At 41.4% G+C, this 19,271-nt stretch overlaps 1 protein-coding gene across 1 annotated transcript in view; it reads right to left on the reverse strand.

The window, feature by feature from the left end:
* Positions 1-19,271, reverse strand: part of sh3bp1 (SH3-domain binding protein 1) — a 40,807-nt gene that overhangs the window by 12,678 nt on the left and 8,858 nt on the right. Inside the window, exons 2-14 of the mRNA XM_031901089.1 lie at positions 18,190-18,232; positions 12,806-12,910; positions 12,546-12,622; positions 11,354-11,465; positions 10,992-11,068; positions 8,531-8,654; positions 7,677-7,745; positions 7,435-7,525; positions 7,181-7,320; positions 4,578-4,689; positions 1,716-1,797; positions 1,552-1,632; positions 20-133 (exon numbers count right to left, since the gene is read on the reverse strand). Coding sequence (XP_031756949.1) covers positions 20-133; positions 1,552-1,632; positions 1,716-1,797; positions 4,578-4,689; positions 7,181-7,320; positions 7,435-7,525; positions 7,677-7,745; positions 8,531-8,654; positions 10,992-11,068; positions 11,354-11,465; positions 12,546-12,622; positions 12,806-12,910; positions 18,190-18,232 — 1,227 coding nt within the window. The remainder of the gene's footprint in view (positions 1-19; positions 134-1,551; positions 1,633-1,715; positions 1,798-4,577; positions 4,690-7,180; positions 7,321-7,434; positions 7,526-7,676; positions 7,746-8,530; positions 8,655-10,991; positions 11,069-11,353; positions 11,466-12,545; positions 12,623-12,805; positions 12,911-18,189; positions 18,233-19,271) is intronic.

The following is a 19,271-nucleotide window of genomic DNA, read 5'->3' on the forward strand; positions in this document are numbered from 1 at the left end:
CGTGCAAATAAATACATACCCATCACTTTTAGCCCACAGAAGGTTGGGACCAAGCACAATGGCAATGTTGCTGGGAGTCATCTTGTTCACCTCTTGGTGCTCTGCCAGCTTTGCCATAAACTTAATGAGGTACCTTCAAGACAGAATAGGAGGAAATATAGAAGCAGTTTTAGCAAACTTTACACTGATACATTTTGATAGACTGCCATTAGTTTTAAAGAGGTTGGTCACATTTGAATTAACTTTAAGTATGATGAAGAGAGTAATATTCTGAGATAATTTTCAATTGGTCTTCATTTTTTATTAGTTATTTTACATTTGTTCAGCAGTTTTTAGTTTCAGCAGCTATCTGGTTGCTAGGGTCCAAATTACCTTAGCAACCAGGGAGTGGTTCGAATGAGAGGCTGGTATATGCAAAGGAGAGGACCTGAATAGAAAACGAAGTTATAAAAGTAACACTAACAATAGAATTGTAGCCTCACAGAGCAACAGTTTTTGGCTGCTGGGGTCAGTGACTCCCATTTGAAAGCTGCAAAGCGTTAAAAAAATAATGAAGACCAATTTAAAAGATGCTAAGAACTGACCATTCTATAACATACTACATTTATATATACTTATTTACTTAAAGGTGAACCACCCCTTTAAAGGCTTTTAGTGCAATGGGACCTTAATACAAAACTTAGCAAGCTTTTAAGCTGTCACCCTACAGCCAGTATAGATTTACAGTTTATCAAGTTACATAATGTAATCTGGGCATATATTGGTAAAAAAAAAAGGTGTCTGACACCATTTAGAAGCAGTAAGGGGTTTTTTTTTGTTTTTTTTTTAAGTGTTTTTGTTAAAGGCTATGAGCAAATTCAGGGGGTTGTTTCTGCTCCCACTCTGTACGATGCCTGGAGTATTCCTTTACCAGTCATCTTAAGCTGTTGTCTCAATGACGTTCTGCTTTCTCTGGCCTGCTAAGCCTTACCCACTGCTACTGCAGCAAGGCCAAGACAGGTTGTAGGGAGGGCTGCAGCCAGCCAGCCTCAGAATAATGAAGAGTTAGGCAAAGCTGAAAGTACATGCTGTTCCAGTAAAACACTGACAGAAGTCAATTGTAAAAATAACATTTAGCTCTTAATATTTTCATCAGACAAATGGAACGAGAAAAATAGAATGTATAGGTATACAGGTATGGGACCCCTTATCTGGAAACCCATTTTCCAGAAAGTTACGAATTATGGAAAGGCCATCTCCCATAGACTCTCTATATTAATCAAATAATTCACATTTTTAAAAATGGTTTCCTTTTTTCTAATAATAAAACAGTAGCTTGTACTTTATCCCAAAACAGTCCTATTGGGTTTAATTACTGCTAAAAACAAAATCATTTTATCAGCAGACTTAAGGTAGGAGATCCGAATTACGGAAAGACCCCTTTTCCGGATGACCCCTTTTCCGGAAAACTTGACATATGACATAAATTATTAGTTAATAATTACTTATACTCTCCTCTTTTCCAGGCAGAGCAGGATACAACAGTAAAGACATAATACAAAATATCCATACCTGAGGTTGTTGTAGTTGGCTGCTGGAAGCTTCTTGCACGCATCCCGATAACATTCCAAACGTTTCTCTGGGTCTTTGGTGCTTAAAGTTTATGCAAAAGGAGAGGAGTTACAGCACTAACACAACACAAGGATAGAATATAAACATATGTCTGACTGATTTACCTGGCACAAGTCATCCAGTCATCAAACAGTTCATAGGTCATAAGAGGTTCAGGAAGTTCTCTAAGGTATGATTTCAGAGCGCCTAGAATGGAAGCACTGCATTATGGCTAGTAACAAGCAAATGGGACCATTATCTGTTTCGTTCCACCCAGACCTAGGCAACATTAGCAAAGAAGCAGGCTAGAAATATTTTGGGATTCTGTACCAACCCAAGGCAACCACAGCACTTTAGCAGGGAAGATCTGTGCCCCCAAAGATGCCCCAGTAGCCCCCCCCATCTTCTTTTCTGCTGATTCCCTGCACATGTGCTGTGCTGCTTCACTTAACTTAGCTTGGGGACTGACACACAATATACTGCATATATAGAATATAATGTCACAATAAAAGGCTGATTAGTAAATAATACAAATTATTAGTACATGGCAACTCTGAAACCAGTGCAGTTTGCATCAGAAATTAATCAGCCCTGTGGCATCATCCTCTATGACAGACAGACCTCATTTTCTGCCTGATAATTTGCTTCTACCCCTAAGAGTAGCTTCTCGATGACTGCCTAGAGTACACTGAGCATGTGCAGTGTCACTGACACTTCTAATATATTCCGGTATGTTGACCCCCTATGACAACTGGTTCATTACGACTATAGAGATGCTGAATCTTTAGGCTGGTTCAATAAGGTCAGTATATATATAAAATATGGCACTTCTATCCATATTCATGTTTAGGGTTTAGTTCTCCTTTAAGGGTAGTACAGTCACAGCCATAATATTTAGTATTATGCAAACAGGCAATCAGCTTACATATCAGTAGTTTTTTTGCTGGATAACAAATAATGCCATAAATATTTGTGACTGATAGACTGATAGGGTATGCCTGTGCTTAGAAAAGCTGTTGCATGATGGGGTGGAACTAAACCAGTAACATTTTTGGGAAACAAACGGCAGGTGTTCTGGTGGAAACCAAATACTGGGAACAAGAACTAAAGATAACAATGGCACACCGCTATCTAGGAAGGAAGTAGATCTTTGGATCTTTGTTTCAGAAGTACTTTCAGCAGAAGGAAAAAGGAAACAGGTCACCATTTTGCAGAAGTAACTACCCTTCACACAGTATGTGCTATAGCTGATTGATTGTGGACCCAGAAAGAACATGCCTTTCTGTTGTAATTGGGCTGTAAATGGCAGGCTGTGGGCTGCCTAAAGTTTACTGGACTCATAACCTTCACTAGCTATCTACTCGCCTGTTGCTATCATGTCTGGTATCCTGAAAAAAGGAACATTTATTACAATAAATAAATCAATTAAACTATAGTACAAGTACAATAAATCTGTTCCACAAATAGTGGTTATGATTTGTTTCTTCCTGGATTGTAACTAAATGTAATGATTTATTTGTAAGCTCCTTAAGCCAATATGTTTGTTATCTGCTGCAAACAGATAGCAATGTTTTGCTATGTTGCCCCCATAGTCAGGTCAGGCCCAGACTGGCAATCTGTAGATTCTGGCCAATGCCAGAGAGGCTGCTGTAAAATGCCATAGTCACTATTTTAATGGGCTGCTGGGGGCTCTTTGTGCCTCTGTGTAGTTGAAATGCCAGGGCCTATTTTCAATCTTAAGGTCCCCATACACGGGCACATAATAGCTGGCGATATCCGTCCCTTGGACCAATTCGGCAGCTTATCTGCCCGTGTAGGGGCAGAACCGAGGGGCCTGCCCAACTGATATCTGGCCTGAAATTGGCCAGATATCGATCGGCCAGGTTAGAAAATCCAGTCGGATCGTTGATGCGGTCCCCTAACCGACTGCCCCATTGCCGCGTTTAGAATTCGATCGTTTGGCCCGCCGATATCGCCCACCCGTAGGTGGGGATATCGGGTGAAGATCCGCTTCGCTTGGCGACATCGCCAAACGAGCGGATCTTATAGTTTATGGGGACCTTTAGTCTTAGCCTGGTCTAGGTGGGGTTACTTTGGCTACAAACAGTGTTCTGAAGAACAATCCTAAAAACTGAGACAGCTGTGACTTTACAATGACCAATTTTTTCGTAGTACCATTTAGGAGAATAGGTGTAAAAGGAGAAGAACTAACCATGATTGTATAGCATAGGACACATGTGATTGAATCAGTAAAACCAGCAGCTAGAGCAGCATGAGAAAAATGGAGGAGTGAAACATATCTTCATGGATCTGTGGCACTGAATGCAATGTACAAACAAGGAGAAAAAGGGTTTTGGAAAAGAGCCCTGTATCTAACAGCTGCACTGACCAGGAGGTAAGTATAGGACTGTCTTTATATGCTACAACTATAAGCTAGAGAATAGAAAGGTTTAAATGGGTAGTTCTCCTTTAAATTATCTTTTAGCATGATATACATTAATATTCTGGGAAAATTTGCAAATGGTTTTTATTTCATCATTTGTGGTTTTTCAGTTATTTAGCTCTTTGTTCAGTAGTTTTTCTGTTTGAAATTTAAGCAGCTATCTGGTTGCTAGGGTCTTGTTTACCTTATCAACCAGGCAGTGGTTTGAATGAGAGACTGGAATATGAATAGGAAGGGACTAAAATAGAATGATAAGGAATAAAATGTAACAATAAAAATAAAATGATAAGCTCACAGAGCAATAGAATTTTTTAGCTGCTGGGGTTAGTGACCCCCATTTGAAAGCTGGAAAGATGTAGAAGAGGAGGCAAGTAATTAAAAAAAAACCTATAAAAAATAAATATTAAAGGCCATTTGCAAAGTTTCTAGAAATTGGCCATTCTATATCATCTTAAAAGATAACTTAAAGGTGAACCAACCTTTTAAACAGCATGCAGATTAGAAAAAGAAACTCAGTACTATAGAACAGAAGATAGAAATGTACCTGCTACTGCATGTGGCTCAGACATAAAGTTGCTCAGGTCACTGGCTCCAGCTCTCAAACAGGCCTTCAGCTTCTTCAGTACTGAGGCCCCAGCAGCCAATCGAAAGAGACCCTATAGAGTACAGGTTTACTGGCATGTACCTTTTGTGAAAGGAGCGACAGAAAGATATTGTGATCCATTACATATTTCCTATTGGTTGAAGAAGCGGGTGCAATGAATGTGTGCATTATTACTGAGGTATTAATATATAGGACACACCTTTCAGCTAAATAAGAAAATAAGACCTGTTCATGCCTTTTATTTGTAAAGCACACTATAAACTGACTGGCAAAGCTGGGACTTCATGATATATATATATATATATATATATATACTTGACCACAAAACAAAAATAGCACAGTGTTGCATTTGCTATACTATTGCTGACTTTCATTATGGGTATAGATACAGTATGTTTAATAAGACACAACAGTGCGTTCCAATGCTGGTGGTGCTTTCATTTTGAATTTGTAATTATATGTGACTTTGTGGAAAGGACAGCCAGCAGTACCTGCTTCACGGGAAGGAAAATGCGGGTTATGGTAAGTTCCCCAACATTTTTGAAATGTATGGGCAGTAATAATAGTAATGTATCGGGCAATGTACTGAGAGGGAGGGAGAGAGAAAGGTAGAAGCTGTGAGGGGTGGAAGGGGAGGACAGGCTGTATTGTGGGAGCTACAGGAAATGGGCAGATGTAGCAATTGGACAAAACAAGAGTGAGTTTTACCAGGTAAAGCAAGTGTTTCAGCTGCTAATATTTGGTGGTGCTAATATTTGGTGTCAGATGCAGATTGGTGAAAAACAGATCATATAAAAAAATACAGCTAAAAGGGCTGTGCTGATTGTATTTCATTTAGATGCATTCTGCAATCAGGCAGGCAGACATTCTTGTGCATTCATTAGAAGTGTCGCTGATTTTTCAAGTGATTTGGTACCTGGTAATGTGTTATGTGTCAATTGGGGAGTAACGTGCAGATGAATGTATTAAGGGATAAAAGAGACAGAGGTTGTATTTCATTTCGAGGTAGGTTGGAATATGCAGACTATGAGACTGATCAGAGCTATTATGGTTGACAAAATAAGGTGATGCCCAAGGCAGAAAGAAGCACATGCACATATAAACAGTAATATAACTGAGAGAGGGTGGATTATTATATGTTGGTGAGTCTGATGTGTTTGGCGGGGTATATGGTATATGGCAAGCTATGGGTTAAATAAGCGAGGCAGCGCACCTGGGGTGACTCCCCTTCCTAGCAGGTCTGAACTGGCAATCTGTGGATTCTGACAACTGCTAGAGGGGCTGCTGTAAGATGCCATAAACAGTTTATTTATTGGGCTGGGGGGGGGGGGGGGCTGTTTGGCCCTTTGTGTATCTTTGTGTATCCAGTCAGTATTTTAAATGAGTAAAGCTCTGTTTTGCTTCTTTTAAAATCTCAAGTGTTGCTCTTACCTGATGGCTTTTTGTGGCAGGGCAAAGGCATTACATGCAGGGTCAGTGGCACAGTTCTTTTATATTGCTGTAGCTGGTGTTTCTGACTTTAGGTATGACATGTATGAATGTATATGTTTATATTTCCATGTATGTATGCATGGAACTCTAAGGTGACAGTGGGTACATTATTTATTATAATACACACGTTTCAGTCATGTAAGCACCAATTATACGGGATGGCATAACTAAGCACCTTTTTATAATGATATAATTTACAGGATATACATGGCTATTATATATACATGATCCTATTTTCTGCCCTACTAGATGTGGGCTAGGTTGCCAGTCAATCATCCTAAGAACACTTATAGTACACTAGCACATCAGAATCTAGAATCCTTGGCACTGATGACCTTATGAATGGAAGAATCTTGCTGGTCAAAGCATTCCCTTGACTGTGATGGACACTATCTTGCTACGTACAAAGAAGACTACATTAGTTACTTACAGTCTTAAAGAAGAACTGAAGCCTAACTAAAAAGGTAGTGCAGAAATATTGTACATTATGTTTTGGGCTTCTGTACCAGCCCAAGGCAACCACAGCCCTTTAGCAGGGAAGATCTGTGCCCCCAAATATACCCCCAGTAGCCCCCAATCTTCTTATCTGCTGATTCCCTGCACATGCTCTGTGCTGCTGTCACTTACTGAGTTTAGGGACCCACTCACAATATTCTGTATGTATAGAATATAAATGTCACAATATAGGGCTGATTAGTAATGCAATCAGCATCAGACTTTAATAATCAGCCCTGTAGCATCAGCTTATATGACAGACAAACCTCATTTTCTGCTTGATAAATTGCTACAATTGAATTTCTCAGCAGCTGCTCAGAGCCCACTGAGTGTCACAGACACTTTCCAAGGTGGTGACCCCCGTGACAAGTTTGGATCATTGCTGCTAATAAGCTGTGCAATTTCTTATAGCCAGTGTATTACTTATAGTATTTTAGGTATGTGGCCACAATGTTTCACTATACAGTATGTTTACTAGCTTGCATAACAGCAGCACACAAAAAAAATCTACCAAACAAGCCTGAGACGACACCTGTGTTTTCATGTTATAAACGAACCTCTTCCTGCATTCCTTGGGCAAGCAGCATCCTTACACAGGCAGATATGGGCACAGCAATTTCACACTCAAACTTGGCCAGATGGGTCTCCAGGGGGACTCCATACACCTCTGCAGATGCCTGCTCTATTGAATCCTGGACTACGGGAAAGAAAGGGAGATGTGATCATTATAGCTTTGGATATTTCAGATGTTCTTTCTGTTGTTGTTCTGTCTCTTTCAACTCTGCTCAGAATGTTTCACTGTTTTTCTAACCTGTTTCTTTCTGAAGGTCTTTTAGTTCCTCCAGGGCATCTGTCAGGTGACTCAGCGACTTCTTATGATATTCAGCCTGTAATTCCAGTAGCTAAAATACAGACAAAAACTTTAGTGAGTAGGTTATGTGCCTTGTTGTGTGTATGTGCCACAAAGATGTGTTTATAAAATGTTGCTACATATTTTGTGTTTCTGAGTCAAACGGTGTATTGTGCATCTATAGATAACAGTGTGAAACTTACCTGAATAAAATATCTCTCACACTCTTTCTCCTTGGTGGTGTAGTTATACAGATCAGCGATGTACTCATCCTACAGCAAAAGAACAGCATTTCAATTTTTTTTTTACATTTTTCTACAACAATTAAATGACCAGACAAAAACAACATAACCAGTCTGTTGTAAAATGTACATCCATTCATTTCTAAAGTAGCCAATGATCCAATATATCCTCTAGATCAAGGTTGTTTGATTACAGGGTTATCCACAACATAATGGTTTCCCAACAACCAATGCAAAAGCTAAGGCATGATGCTCTAAATTGCGATACTCTGCACTGTGTGCCTGGCTGCTCTACACATACTAGCAAACAAACACATGCTGCACACAAACATTATAAAGAGGGTTCCACTAATAAACAAATACTGTACCTGTATATAAAAAAACTTATATAGAACAAACCAGTGTATAAGAAATGTACAGATTTCCTAATGGCCTTAGTTTGCAGTTCTGCATTTTGGATGTATAGTTCATTCATTCATGGGAAATACCACTAATTGTATAGGGATAGCCAATGATTTCTGCTACCAGTAACTGTCATTTTCCACATACAGCAATGCTTTGGGAAATGTATCATATACCAATCATGAATTCATATTTCCAACATAAAGGGGTAATGCACATATTAATGCTAAAGTTTGTCACCACTTGGCGCATGGTTAAATAAAGATCAGGAAAGACTTGAATACCTGCTAGGGAAGTGGATAGAGTGGTGGCACAAGTACGGAGTGAGAAAGGTGAAAGAGATAGATAGAAATATTTAAATTCAAGGTGAAGTATTTTCTGGAAGGCTGACTGTTATGGCTACATGTGCACACCTTGCTCTGTTCTAGTTTCCTCCTTAGCTCGTCCTCCTCCTCCTTGAGACTCTCCAGTTTTGCTGCTGTTCCTGTGCTGCCCCCTCCTTGCCCGGCATTTATATTCTTCTGGATCTGAGACAGCCTGTTGTGGAACAGAAATAGGTTTGGAAGTATGAGCTTAGATTCTATTACCATGCACTGAATATATCACTCAGAACAAACACAGAATGAATGAACATGAATTATATTGTTTTTATGCCAAGATTATTTATGTGTCCATACCATGCCCTATATAGCATGTATACCACTGAGTAAATTGTATACTAATGTGTATAGTATAGTATACATAGGCCTATACGGTAACAGAATATAGAGTAGGTTTTTATTTTTTTTAATTAAAATGTAGCCCCATGGGCGCAGCCTCTGTGATATCTCTAAATAACATGATATCAGCATGATATATTGAGCAAATATCCGTGTATATACAACTATAGCAGAAAAGATATCATCTGGGCGTTAAGAGAGAGAGGATGGTATGAAGAGGGGGTGGTGTAAACATTCATAATATTATAGTGACACTGTCAAAATGAAGCCATTTACATGTGAAAAAGGTCTCATCAAATGCACAAATCTTGCAGTAATGTGCATGTTTATACCCAAACACACAAGGCAGGGAGTGTACTGATAATATGTGTGGAACCAGTATACCAGTGTACACCAGCAACAGACTACATACCCTTAAGTTTTGCTTGGGTACATCTGTCAGGCAGCGCTGTCTCTAGAGCAGTGTTCATGTACTGTATTGCTTATCAAGGGATTCCAGGGCATTTTCAATTGCTGGAGTTGCAAATAGGTGGGAGTTTACTGGCATAACACGTTGAGAAAACTTCATATATCAGGGCTATTTGACTACAGACATCACAACAGAGCTGTCAACTCCCCATGAGGCCTGTGTGCATGCCCAGTGATATTAGCCGGCTCTCCTGATAGGCTAAGCCCAAATTTTCAGCAGCGCGCTTTATCCCAAAGGCATAGTTACAGTAATTACAGTATAATAGGTACAGACATATCTACATGTGCAGATTTGTAAAAGATTTTATTCAATGACCATTTATATCATGAAATGATCACTTGACAGTATGATTTGTCCATCAGCGAAAACGACCATTTCAAGCAATATTGTCTAGTTGAAGAGAGAAAAACTGTGATAGCTGCCTGCTTGGTCCTGCAAACAATTTTGTAATGTCCTATGCACAATTTAGGACAATGCATGCTGTATTTTTTCAGTTTTTGATTGTTGTACATCATATAAAAGTGATTTTTTTTTCAAAATGCATCAGTTAATAGAGCTTTTCCAGCAGAATCCTGCATTGAAATCTGTTTTTTTTTTAAATTTCACATGGGGCTAGCCATATTCTTCATTTCCCAGGGTGCCACAGCCATGTGACCTGTGCTCTGATAAACTTCAGTCACACTTTACTGCTGAGCTGCAAGTTGGAGTGATATCATATTTCTGTTAGCCCATACTGTGTCTTGTGAGTAGCCACCTCACCCACATGGGTGTTTGTTTTCCTGCTTCTTGACACGGTATTGATATCCCTGTTCCTGATGTACAGGCTGCACTATGTTTGCTTATAAATTTGTTTCCTTTTTGACTCATTAGTCTCATTTATTCCCACCAATGTAGAAGAACTCAAGTCATATTCACATTAAGGACTGTTCACTGCAAGAACAGTAAGGAGCTGATTTGGTTTTAAATTATTTGGAGCTAAAACTCACAGATTAGGACTTCCAAAACTTGAATGTTCATTAAGCACAAAAAATCCGAAAAACTCTAATGAAGCTTGTGAGTTTATGTAGAAGTCAATGGGAGTTGCCCTAGGGCAAATGTAAGTGATTCTTTTTAATTTGACTTTTTCCTAGTTTTCAAAGGAGAAAAAGTTTGTATACCCATTGAAAATGGGGAAAATACAATTATGATGCAATTGAGTTTTTTGCAAGTTTTTCAGATTTAAATTTCTAAGAATAAGCAAACATTCAAGTTTGATGAAATTTCGAGTTTGTTTGAATTGAAAAGGAAAACTTTTTTGATAAATAAGCCTCTAAGTTATATAACCTTCTAGGGAAGGAGTTTGTGTTGGCAGTTTTCCTGAGTACTCTTGTACAAGCAGGGTGTTCAAGGTTATAATACTTTAAAGAGTGAGAGCCATATTTAAGATACAAAGAGTAGGAATGGAAAATGTTAAATTGCTTTCATGTTTTAACTTGTGAAAGTCAGATCCAAACTACTGCAGACTGGTTTCTATAGGGAAACTGCCCTACTGCAATATACAATCTCTGCTAATATATGGGTCCAAAAAGGTAAGGGTTTGGAGGAGAGTGATAGAGGTGAGAGTAACCCATAGAAGTGAAGAGTAACAATTATAATGGATATAATGGATAATATATTACAGAAACACCAACTTGAGGCACATCTCACCTGCTCTTGGCAGTGTTCCAGTCTGTAATCAGTTTCTGGAGCTGTTTTCTGTGCTTCAGGATGGTTGGCAGATCTTCCTGTGGGGATATATTTAGTCATTTACACTGCCGAGGAAAATAATTGTGTAAAAATGAGCAAAATGAAGATTTAGTGCAAATACTAAGAAGCTATATAAGTATACTTGGTGTAAAGACCAAGAGACATATTCATTATAGTAACCAATATTCTGGAAAGGAACAATAGCCGAAAGATATGGAAATAGTAAAGACAGGTTGTATGAGACCCCTGTAAATGACGGAAAGATGATGACAATGTGATAGGTTCGAGTTGATAAAGGGAATGGGCCAATAGGACTGCCTTACCTCACTCAGTTTGGCGAGTGGCTGTAACACGTCCCTCTCAAGGCTGATTTCAAAATCTGCTAGGTCTTGTGACAGAATTCCCTCTACACAGCAGCCCATCTCCACGGTCCTCCTGAGAAGAAAGAAAGAGGGTACAGTTCTGGGTTTTTTCCAGGATCCTCATACACTCACCTAGGACACCTTTCAGCTTATTCTAGAATCCTTTCCGTGCAGTTAGGGCAGGGATTTGTAACAACATTTGTAACGACATAGAATCCAGACAAAGAGGTACAGGCCTACACATGCTCTCTGCAAGTAAATCAGCGTTTATTCCCACATCAGCAGTGTTTAGAAGTTTAGAAAAATAACCCTTTCATTGGATGCCTGCTAGGATTTCCATGATAATTGGGTTAATCACAAAGCAACAGTGTTTTAGATTCATGAGATGGGTCTAATGACATAAGTACTGGGTTACTAGGCCAGTGAGTTAATTTTGGGTTAAACAGTATTGTTCATGCATTGTTTATGGCTAAAAGGTACAATATTTTCATTAAAGAGAAAGTAAGGTAAAAACTAAGTAAGCTTTATCAGAAAGGTCTATGTAAATACAGCCATAAGAACTCACAGAAACGCTGCACTGAGTTCCCTGTCAAATGATTAGTTGTGTCTGTAATTCCTGTGCCAGAGACACACAGCTCTCTGCTCTCTGCTCTCTCCTGCTCCCCCCTCCCTCAAGCTAAGAACTCACTCCACCACCTTAGGAATGTGGATCTGAGCAAATCAGCAGGAAGCTGACTCATAGTCTAACTAACTGAGCATGTACACTGTGCAGGAGTGAGGCATTATGGGAACTTTCTTTACACAGCTCAGCATTTTTTTCTTCGTTTGGCTTCTGATTTTCTGAACAGGAGAAATATGGAGAGACTTGAAGACAACTGAAGGTATGCCTGCAGCTTGAGATTACCTCTTTATTAGCCTTTCCTTCTCCTTTAAAGGGGTTTTTCACCTTTCTTTAGATTAACTTAGAATGTTGTAGAGAGTGCTATTCTAAAAAAATTTGCAGTTGATCTTTATTTTTTACTATTTGTGGTTTTTGAATTGTTTAGCTTTTTAAAAAGTAAAAAAAAAAAAAATGAATTAAAAAGTTGCTAAGAAGTGGCCATTCTATAACATACTAAAAGTATGATACAGCTCTTGACATACTGTGTCTCACCTCATCCTTGATTCGCTGTCAATTTCCTTGAGACATTCTGCCATTGTCCATGAAAGTGATGAAAGAGCCAGCTTCTTCTGCAAAGATATTATTGGTCGATATCAGTCCTGTAGAGCAGGGTAAAGTAACCTGCCCAACACACTATGGGGTGAGAGCTATAAAAGTGGCAGTACTCCTTATTTATAAGTCATCCCATATAGAATAATATGGAAAATGTCTATTTTATAAAGCATAAAGGATGGCCTAAGGTCCATACTCACCAATTTCTTTTCCCTATCAGAGCCTGCAGGAGCCTGCAAACAACTGACCAGACGTTTTCCAACTAGGTGAGCCAGCTTCTTTACTGGTTCTACCTGCTGATCTGCCTGGAAGAGACAAAGGGAAATAACACATAACACAACAACAAGTGGGTGCATACATCAAAGTACGATTGTTTACGAATACAAAAAATTTGTATTTTTTCTAAGTTTTCATACTGTGCTTATTTTTTGCAACTTTTTCATTAATTTGTGCAACTTTTTCATACTTTGCGACAATTTGTCCGCCAAAATCTTATTTGTCACAACGAGTATAAAAGTTTCGGATTCATTCAAGCTTCGGTATCGTGACTTTCCTTCGGCCAGATTGGAGCTGCAGAGTGCCATTGAGCCCTATGGGAGACTTTCCTTGGGCCGGGTTGGAGCTGCAGAGTGCCATTGAGCCCTATGGGAGACTTTCCTTGGGCCAGGTTGGAGCTGCAGAGTGCCACTGAGCCCTATGGGAGACTTTCCTTGGGCCAGGTTGGAGCTGCAGAGTGCCATTGAGTCCTATGGGAGACTTTCCTTGGGCCAGGTTGGAGCTGCAGAGTGCCATTGAGCCCTATGGGAGCAGGGCCGCCATCAGGGGGGCACAGGGGGTACATTCGTCCCGGGCCCGGACAATTTTAACCTTAAAAGGGGGCCCGGCTGTGCTACAGTTTTCTTAATAGCTCGGGCCCCCTTAAATCAATTCCGGGCCCTGTCATTGGTGGTCAGCGGGTGATCCTATTGGTTGCGCCCCGTGCGTACATGCACGCCAGTACGCACGGGGCGCAACCTTATAAAAGGGCCTGTCGTCTGCCGGCACTCAGAAGTGCAGAGGCGTCGTCGAGGAACTACCTCGCCGGAGGAGCGGGAAGCTGCCGCTGAAGACGGCAAGAGGCCGGGGGCTGTGCTGTGCTGTTCCGTGCTGTGCTGTTCCGTGCTGTGCTGGCTACCAATGTACTGGGGTGGGGGCCCTGCTGGCTACCAATGTACTGGGGTGGGGGCCCTGCTGGCTACCAATGTACTGGGGTGGGGGGCCCTGCTGGCTACCAATGTACTGGGGGGGGGGCTGCTGGCTACCAATGTACTGGGGGGGGGGCCTGCTGGCTACCAATGTACTAGGGGGGGCACTGCTGGTTACCAATGTAATAGGGGGGCCCAGCTGGCTACCAATGTACTAGGGGGGGCACTGCTGGCTACCAATGTACTAGGGGGGGCACTGCTGGCTACCAATGTACTGGGGGGGGCATTGCTGGCTACCAATGTACTAGGGGGGGCACTGCTGGCTACCAATGTACTGGGGGGGGGCACTGCTGGCTACCAATGTACTATGGGGGGGCACTGCTAGCTACCAATGTACTAGGGGGGCACTGCTACCTACCAATGTACTAGGGGGGGCACTGCTGGCTACCAATGTACTAGGGGGGCACTGCTGGCTACCAATGAACTAGGGGGGCACTGCTGGCTACCAATGTACTAGGGGGGCACTGCTGGCTACCAATGTACTGGGGGGGCACTGCTGGCTACCAATGTACTAGGGGGGGCACTGCTAGCTACCAATGTACTAGGGGGGCACTGCTGGCTACCAATGTACTAGGGGGGGCACTGCTGGCTACCAATGTACTAGGGGGGGCACTGCTGGCTACCAATGTACTAGGGGGGGCACTGCTAGCTACCAATGTACTAGGGGGGCACTGCTGGCTACCAATGTACTGGGGGGGCACTGCTGGCTACCAATGTACTAGGGGGGGCACTGCTGGCTACCAATGTACTAGGGGGGGCACTGCTGGCTACCAATGTACTAGGGGGGGCACTGCTAGCTACCAATGTACTAGGGGGCACTGCTGGCTACCAATGTACTAGGGGGGGCATTGCTGGCTACCAATGTACTAGGGGGGGCACTGCTGGCTACCAATGTACTAGGGGGCACTGCTAGCTACCAATGTACGGGGGGGGGGCCCTGCTGACTACCAATGTACTGGGGGGGGCACTGCTGGCTACCATGTATTAGGGGGGCCCTGCTGGCTGTGAGTCCTTTTGTACTGGTGGGAGGGGGGCCCAGAAAATTTTCTTGTGAGGGGCCCCGTGATTTCTGATGGCGGCCCTGTATGGGAGACTTTCCTTGGGCCGGGTTGGAGCTGCAGAGTGCCATTGAGCCCTATGGGAGACTTTCCTTGGGCCAGGTTGGAGCTGCAGAGTGCCATTGAGCCCTATGGGAGACTTTCCTTGGGCCGGGTTGGAGCTGCAGAGTGCCATTGAGCCCTATGGGAGACTTTCCTTGGGCCGGGTTGGAGCTGCAGAGTGCCATTGAGCCCTATGGGAGACTTTCCTTGGGCCAGGTTGGAGCTGCAGAGTGCCATTGAGCCCTATGGGAGACTTTCCTTGGGCCGGGTTGGAGCTGCAGAGTGCCATTGAGCACTATGGGAGACTTTCCTTGGGCCAGGTTGGAGCTGCAGAGTGCCATTGAGCGCTATGGGAGACTTTCCTTGGGCCGGGTTGGAGCTGCAGAGTGCCATTGAGTCCTATGGGAGACTTTCCTTGGGCCGTTTACAATTGTTCGGATACGAAAATGTTGTCACTTTCAGAACGCCATTACGATATTATCGTGACTAAGCATTTTCGTGACATTTCCGATCATTAGAAACTATCATATTTAATCCGAATTTTTCCCATTTCGGGATTCAAACTCGTACTTTGATAAATCTGCCCCATGGTGTATTTATATATTAGATATTAGGAGATCCTCATTTACAGAAGTTATTAGGAGGGACACAGCAAACAACTAAGATACAGTACATACAAACGCATACTCTGATCTAGAGCCTTGACTATTTAGTTTAAAATAGGTCTTCAATAATGATGTGGACACACATTTGCCCCAGTCTTTTTCTGTCTCTACTTCACCCCAGTGCTAGTATAAGCTAAGATGATAGTAACTGCCAAAAATAGTGAATAAGCCTTTGAATTATCAAATTGTGCAGGGAATATTTCTTGGCATTAAATTGCAATATTTTGGGGTTTATCCCGTTGATTGACACATGCATTACATGTTGCTTTGGATAGATTTTTACATACAAGACTAGATAAAGGGTGCATTCAGGACTAACACCTTAAAATTAACTTTTACTATGTTGTACAGAGTGAGATTCCTTGGTAATTTACAATTGTCTGTCATGTTTTTTATTATTTGTGGTTTTTAAATTATTTAGCTTCTTGTTCAACTCTCCAGTTTGGTTTGAATGAGAGACTGGAATATGAATAGGAGAGGGCCTGAATAGAAAGAGAAGCAATACAAAGTAACAATAGCGATAGTTTTTTTTGTTGTCAGTTTAAAAGTCCGAAGAAAAAGGCAAATAATTAAAAAACTAAACAGAATAAAAAATGAAGACTAATAGAAAAGTTGCTAGGAATAGGCCATTCTCTAACATACTAAAAGTTAACCCCTTTAATGCAGTTCAACAACTAGTAATAAGTTATGGTTGCGCTTTCAGTCTCTCTGGGAGGTATGGATCAACTAGAGATAAGCCCTTGTAAAAAGACCTGAATCTGTACAGGTATAGGACCCATTATCCAGAATGCTCGGGACCAAGGGTATTCCAGATAAGGGGTCTTTCCTTAATTTGGATCTCCATACCTTAAGTCTACTAAAAAATCGATAAAAAATGAATTAAACCCAATAGGATTGTTTTGCATCCAATAAGGATTAATTATATCTTAGTTGGGATCAAGTGCAAGGTACTGTTTTATTATTACAGAGAAAAAGGAAATCAGTTTTAAAATTCTGAATTATTTGATTAAAATGGAGTCTATGGGAGACAGGCTTTCCATAATTCGGAGCTTTCTGGATAATGGGTTTCCGGATAAGGGATCCCATACCTGTATATAACAGCTCAAGTACTCTCAACCTTGGGCAGCCAAGTGTGGTGTTCCTTATACAAGAAGGTCATTCCTATTATATATGTTATTACAATGCATATCTTACTAAAAAGAACATATTCTGTAATTTCCTTAATATTCTTGTCACTCTGTGATTTATCAGAAGCCATGAAGGATATTTAACTGTACCTTGGCAGTGACTGCAGAGTGGCAACCTCCTTGTATTTTGTGATTACATAGTTACAGATTGCTTTGAATCTTAGTACAGAATCTGCGCCATCACATTTTGAAAGTCATTCAAATCCACTGCCTCTCGCAATGATCTCATAATGGTTAGATATTAACCAAATATTGTGAGTAACTATTTAACCTACCATGGTGCTAACCAGTGCATGGGAGCTGGGACTCTTTCCTGATTATTAAAGGTAAAATATCATGGAAATCAACAAGAACAAATTACTTATACACTGAGTAAAACTTGACATTTTTTCATTTTTCAAATTGCCACTTTAATGTGAGAAATCCCAGCAGATGTTCTGGTTCCCACTGATTTCTGGAAACTGGGCTAGATAAACCTGTCCTGCTACATTGACAGTGATAGCCTCCAGCAAGCACCTACATTCTAGCCCTGAAAGCATGCAGTAGGGGTTAATAAAGTTTTACTACTAAAAAATGCAACTAATGGAGGTGTGAAATGAAGTTTTGTTAAACAATGAGCAGGCCCGGATTTGTGGAGAGGCCACAAAGGCCCGGGCCTAGGGCGGCAGAAGTTTAGGGGCGGCATGCCGCCCCGCCGCAAGAACATTTTTTAATTTTGCTCCCATACGGAGCAGTCGGGACCTCTCCCCACTGCTCCGTATGGGAGTTAAAAAGAGCGTTCGCGCATGCGCTGGCGCTTTGCGCATGCGCAATGGGGAGCTGGCGCTTTGCGCATGCGCACTGGGGGCGCTTTGCGCATGCGCACTGGGGGCGCGTTCGCGCATGCGCACTGGGGTGCGCGTTCGCGCATGCGCATGGGGGACTCCCACAGGGGCGGCCTCGGGGCGCACCGAAGAGAAATCCGGCCCTGACAATGAGGAGGAGAATGCTGATATGGGTCTCTGTTGATCACTCACTTTTAATTTTGGTGATACCATACATTTTAACACAGATGTGATATTAAAGTAGAAGGAAAGGCCTAATCACTGGGGGAGTGCCAAAATTTTATGTAGCGTGCCTGCACATAATGAGACTCCCTGCTCGCTCAGCACTTCAGCAACTTCAACTTCAACAACAGAATTAGGACCACATTTATAAATTTATCTCAGACTCGAGCCACCTTTAGTGAATAGACCCCCCCCTAATCTCTGCCTTGGTGGGTACTAATGCAGAGAAAAGCACAAGATCAACTAACAAATCCACTAGCATTGACACAACATATGGCAAGACATACAGATACAGGTGTTTGTCTTACTGATCCAGAAAAAATAATAAATCAAAAATCTCACCAGCAGCAAATCCTCCGTCAGTATATCTGTAACATCCTGAGATCTGGTGGGTGGGAAAAAAGGAGGAATTTATAAGGTAAAGGAAAAGATAAAAACACATTTGCTGAGCCATTGTGAGAACATTATTATATTTTATTATATAATATTAATATAATACATAATTACATATTTTGCCATATTCCGGAAGCCAAAAATGTGGGGCCGCAGTTTTTCTTTTAGGCCATGTTTGCAACAAGATCAAGTTTTGCCATATCTTTCTAAAAGGCAGCCATGTTTTTTTGTCAAATTTCTTGGCCACATCCTCTGTGTGTGTTGTAATCTGACCCTTTGTTAACAAAGCAATAAAAATATCTTTGGCTTTTAACATTAAGTGGTTATTACCCTTTTATTACCCTTTTTATCTGTGCAAACACACCCAGTGTTCCCACAATGACTTACTAAGACAAAGAAAGCACCGTGCAATTTTGGACACAATCGTCACATTTTCCCAACAATGCACTGTTCTTTCCCATTGGGGGCGCAACTGTGCCGCACCTGGCGCACCCAGCATCAAAATGGATGCAACTGCACATGAGCTTTGTTACAAATCAGACGCAGATGCACCATATATTTTTCCAGTCTTCCTGCATAATTTCTGGCGTTTGACGTTCCAATGGTGTCTGTGCCCAACACTTTAGCCACAAGAGTGCTGCATCTATTGACACCAGGCTCTGAGGGAACCCTGGAGCTACCGCCTGGCAACATTCTTAGACTAGGTATTATTATTTTTATAGTTTCCAAAATAAAAAATAATGTATTTTAACAACTACTGAAAACCTAATATATGTTATAGGATATTACGTTACTTTGGAATTCTGTGTCCTATATTAATGCAGTTGACTTGAGTCCTGTTTGGTCATGGAATATATATAATATACACGCCACTGACAGTAAGGCATACACTGCGCACTATATTACAGAGCAGAAAATGAGAAAGGATAAAGAGTGGAAACTTCCTGTAAGGATGGAGAAATAGAGGATGCTGGGAATTATAATACTACTGATATGCCGACGACCTGATACATTCCAGTAGTTGCTAAACA

Source organism: Xenopus tropicalis, chromosome 4 (genome assembly GCF_000004195.4).
Source record: "Xenopus tropicalis strain Nigerian chromosome 4, UCB_Xtro_10.0, whole genome shotgun sequence".
NCBI classification, from domain to species: domain Eukaryota; kingdom Metazoa; phylum Chordata; class Amphibia; order Anura; family Pipidae; genus Xenopus; species Xenopus tropicalis.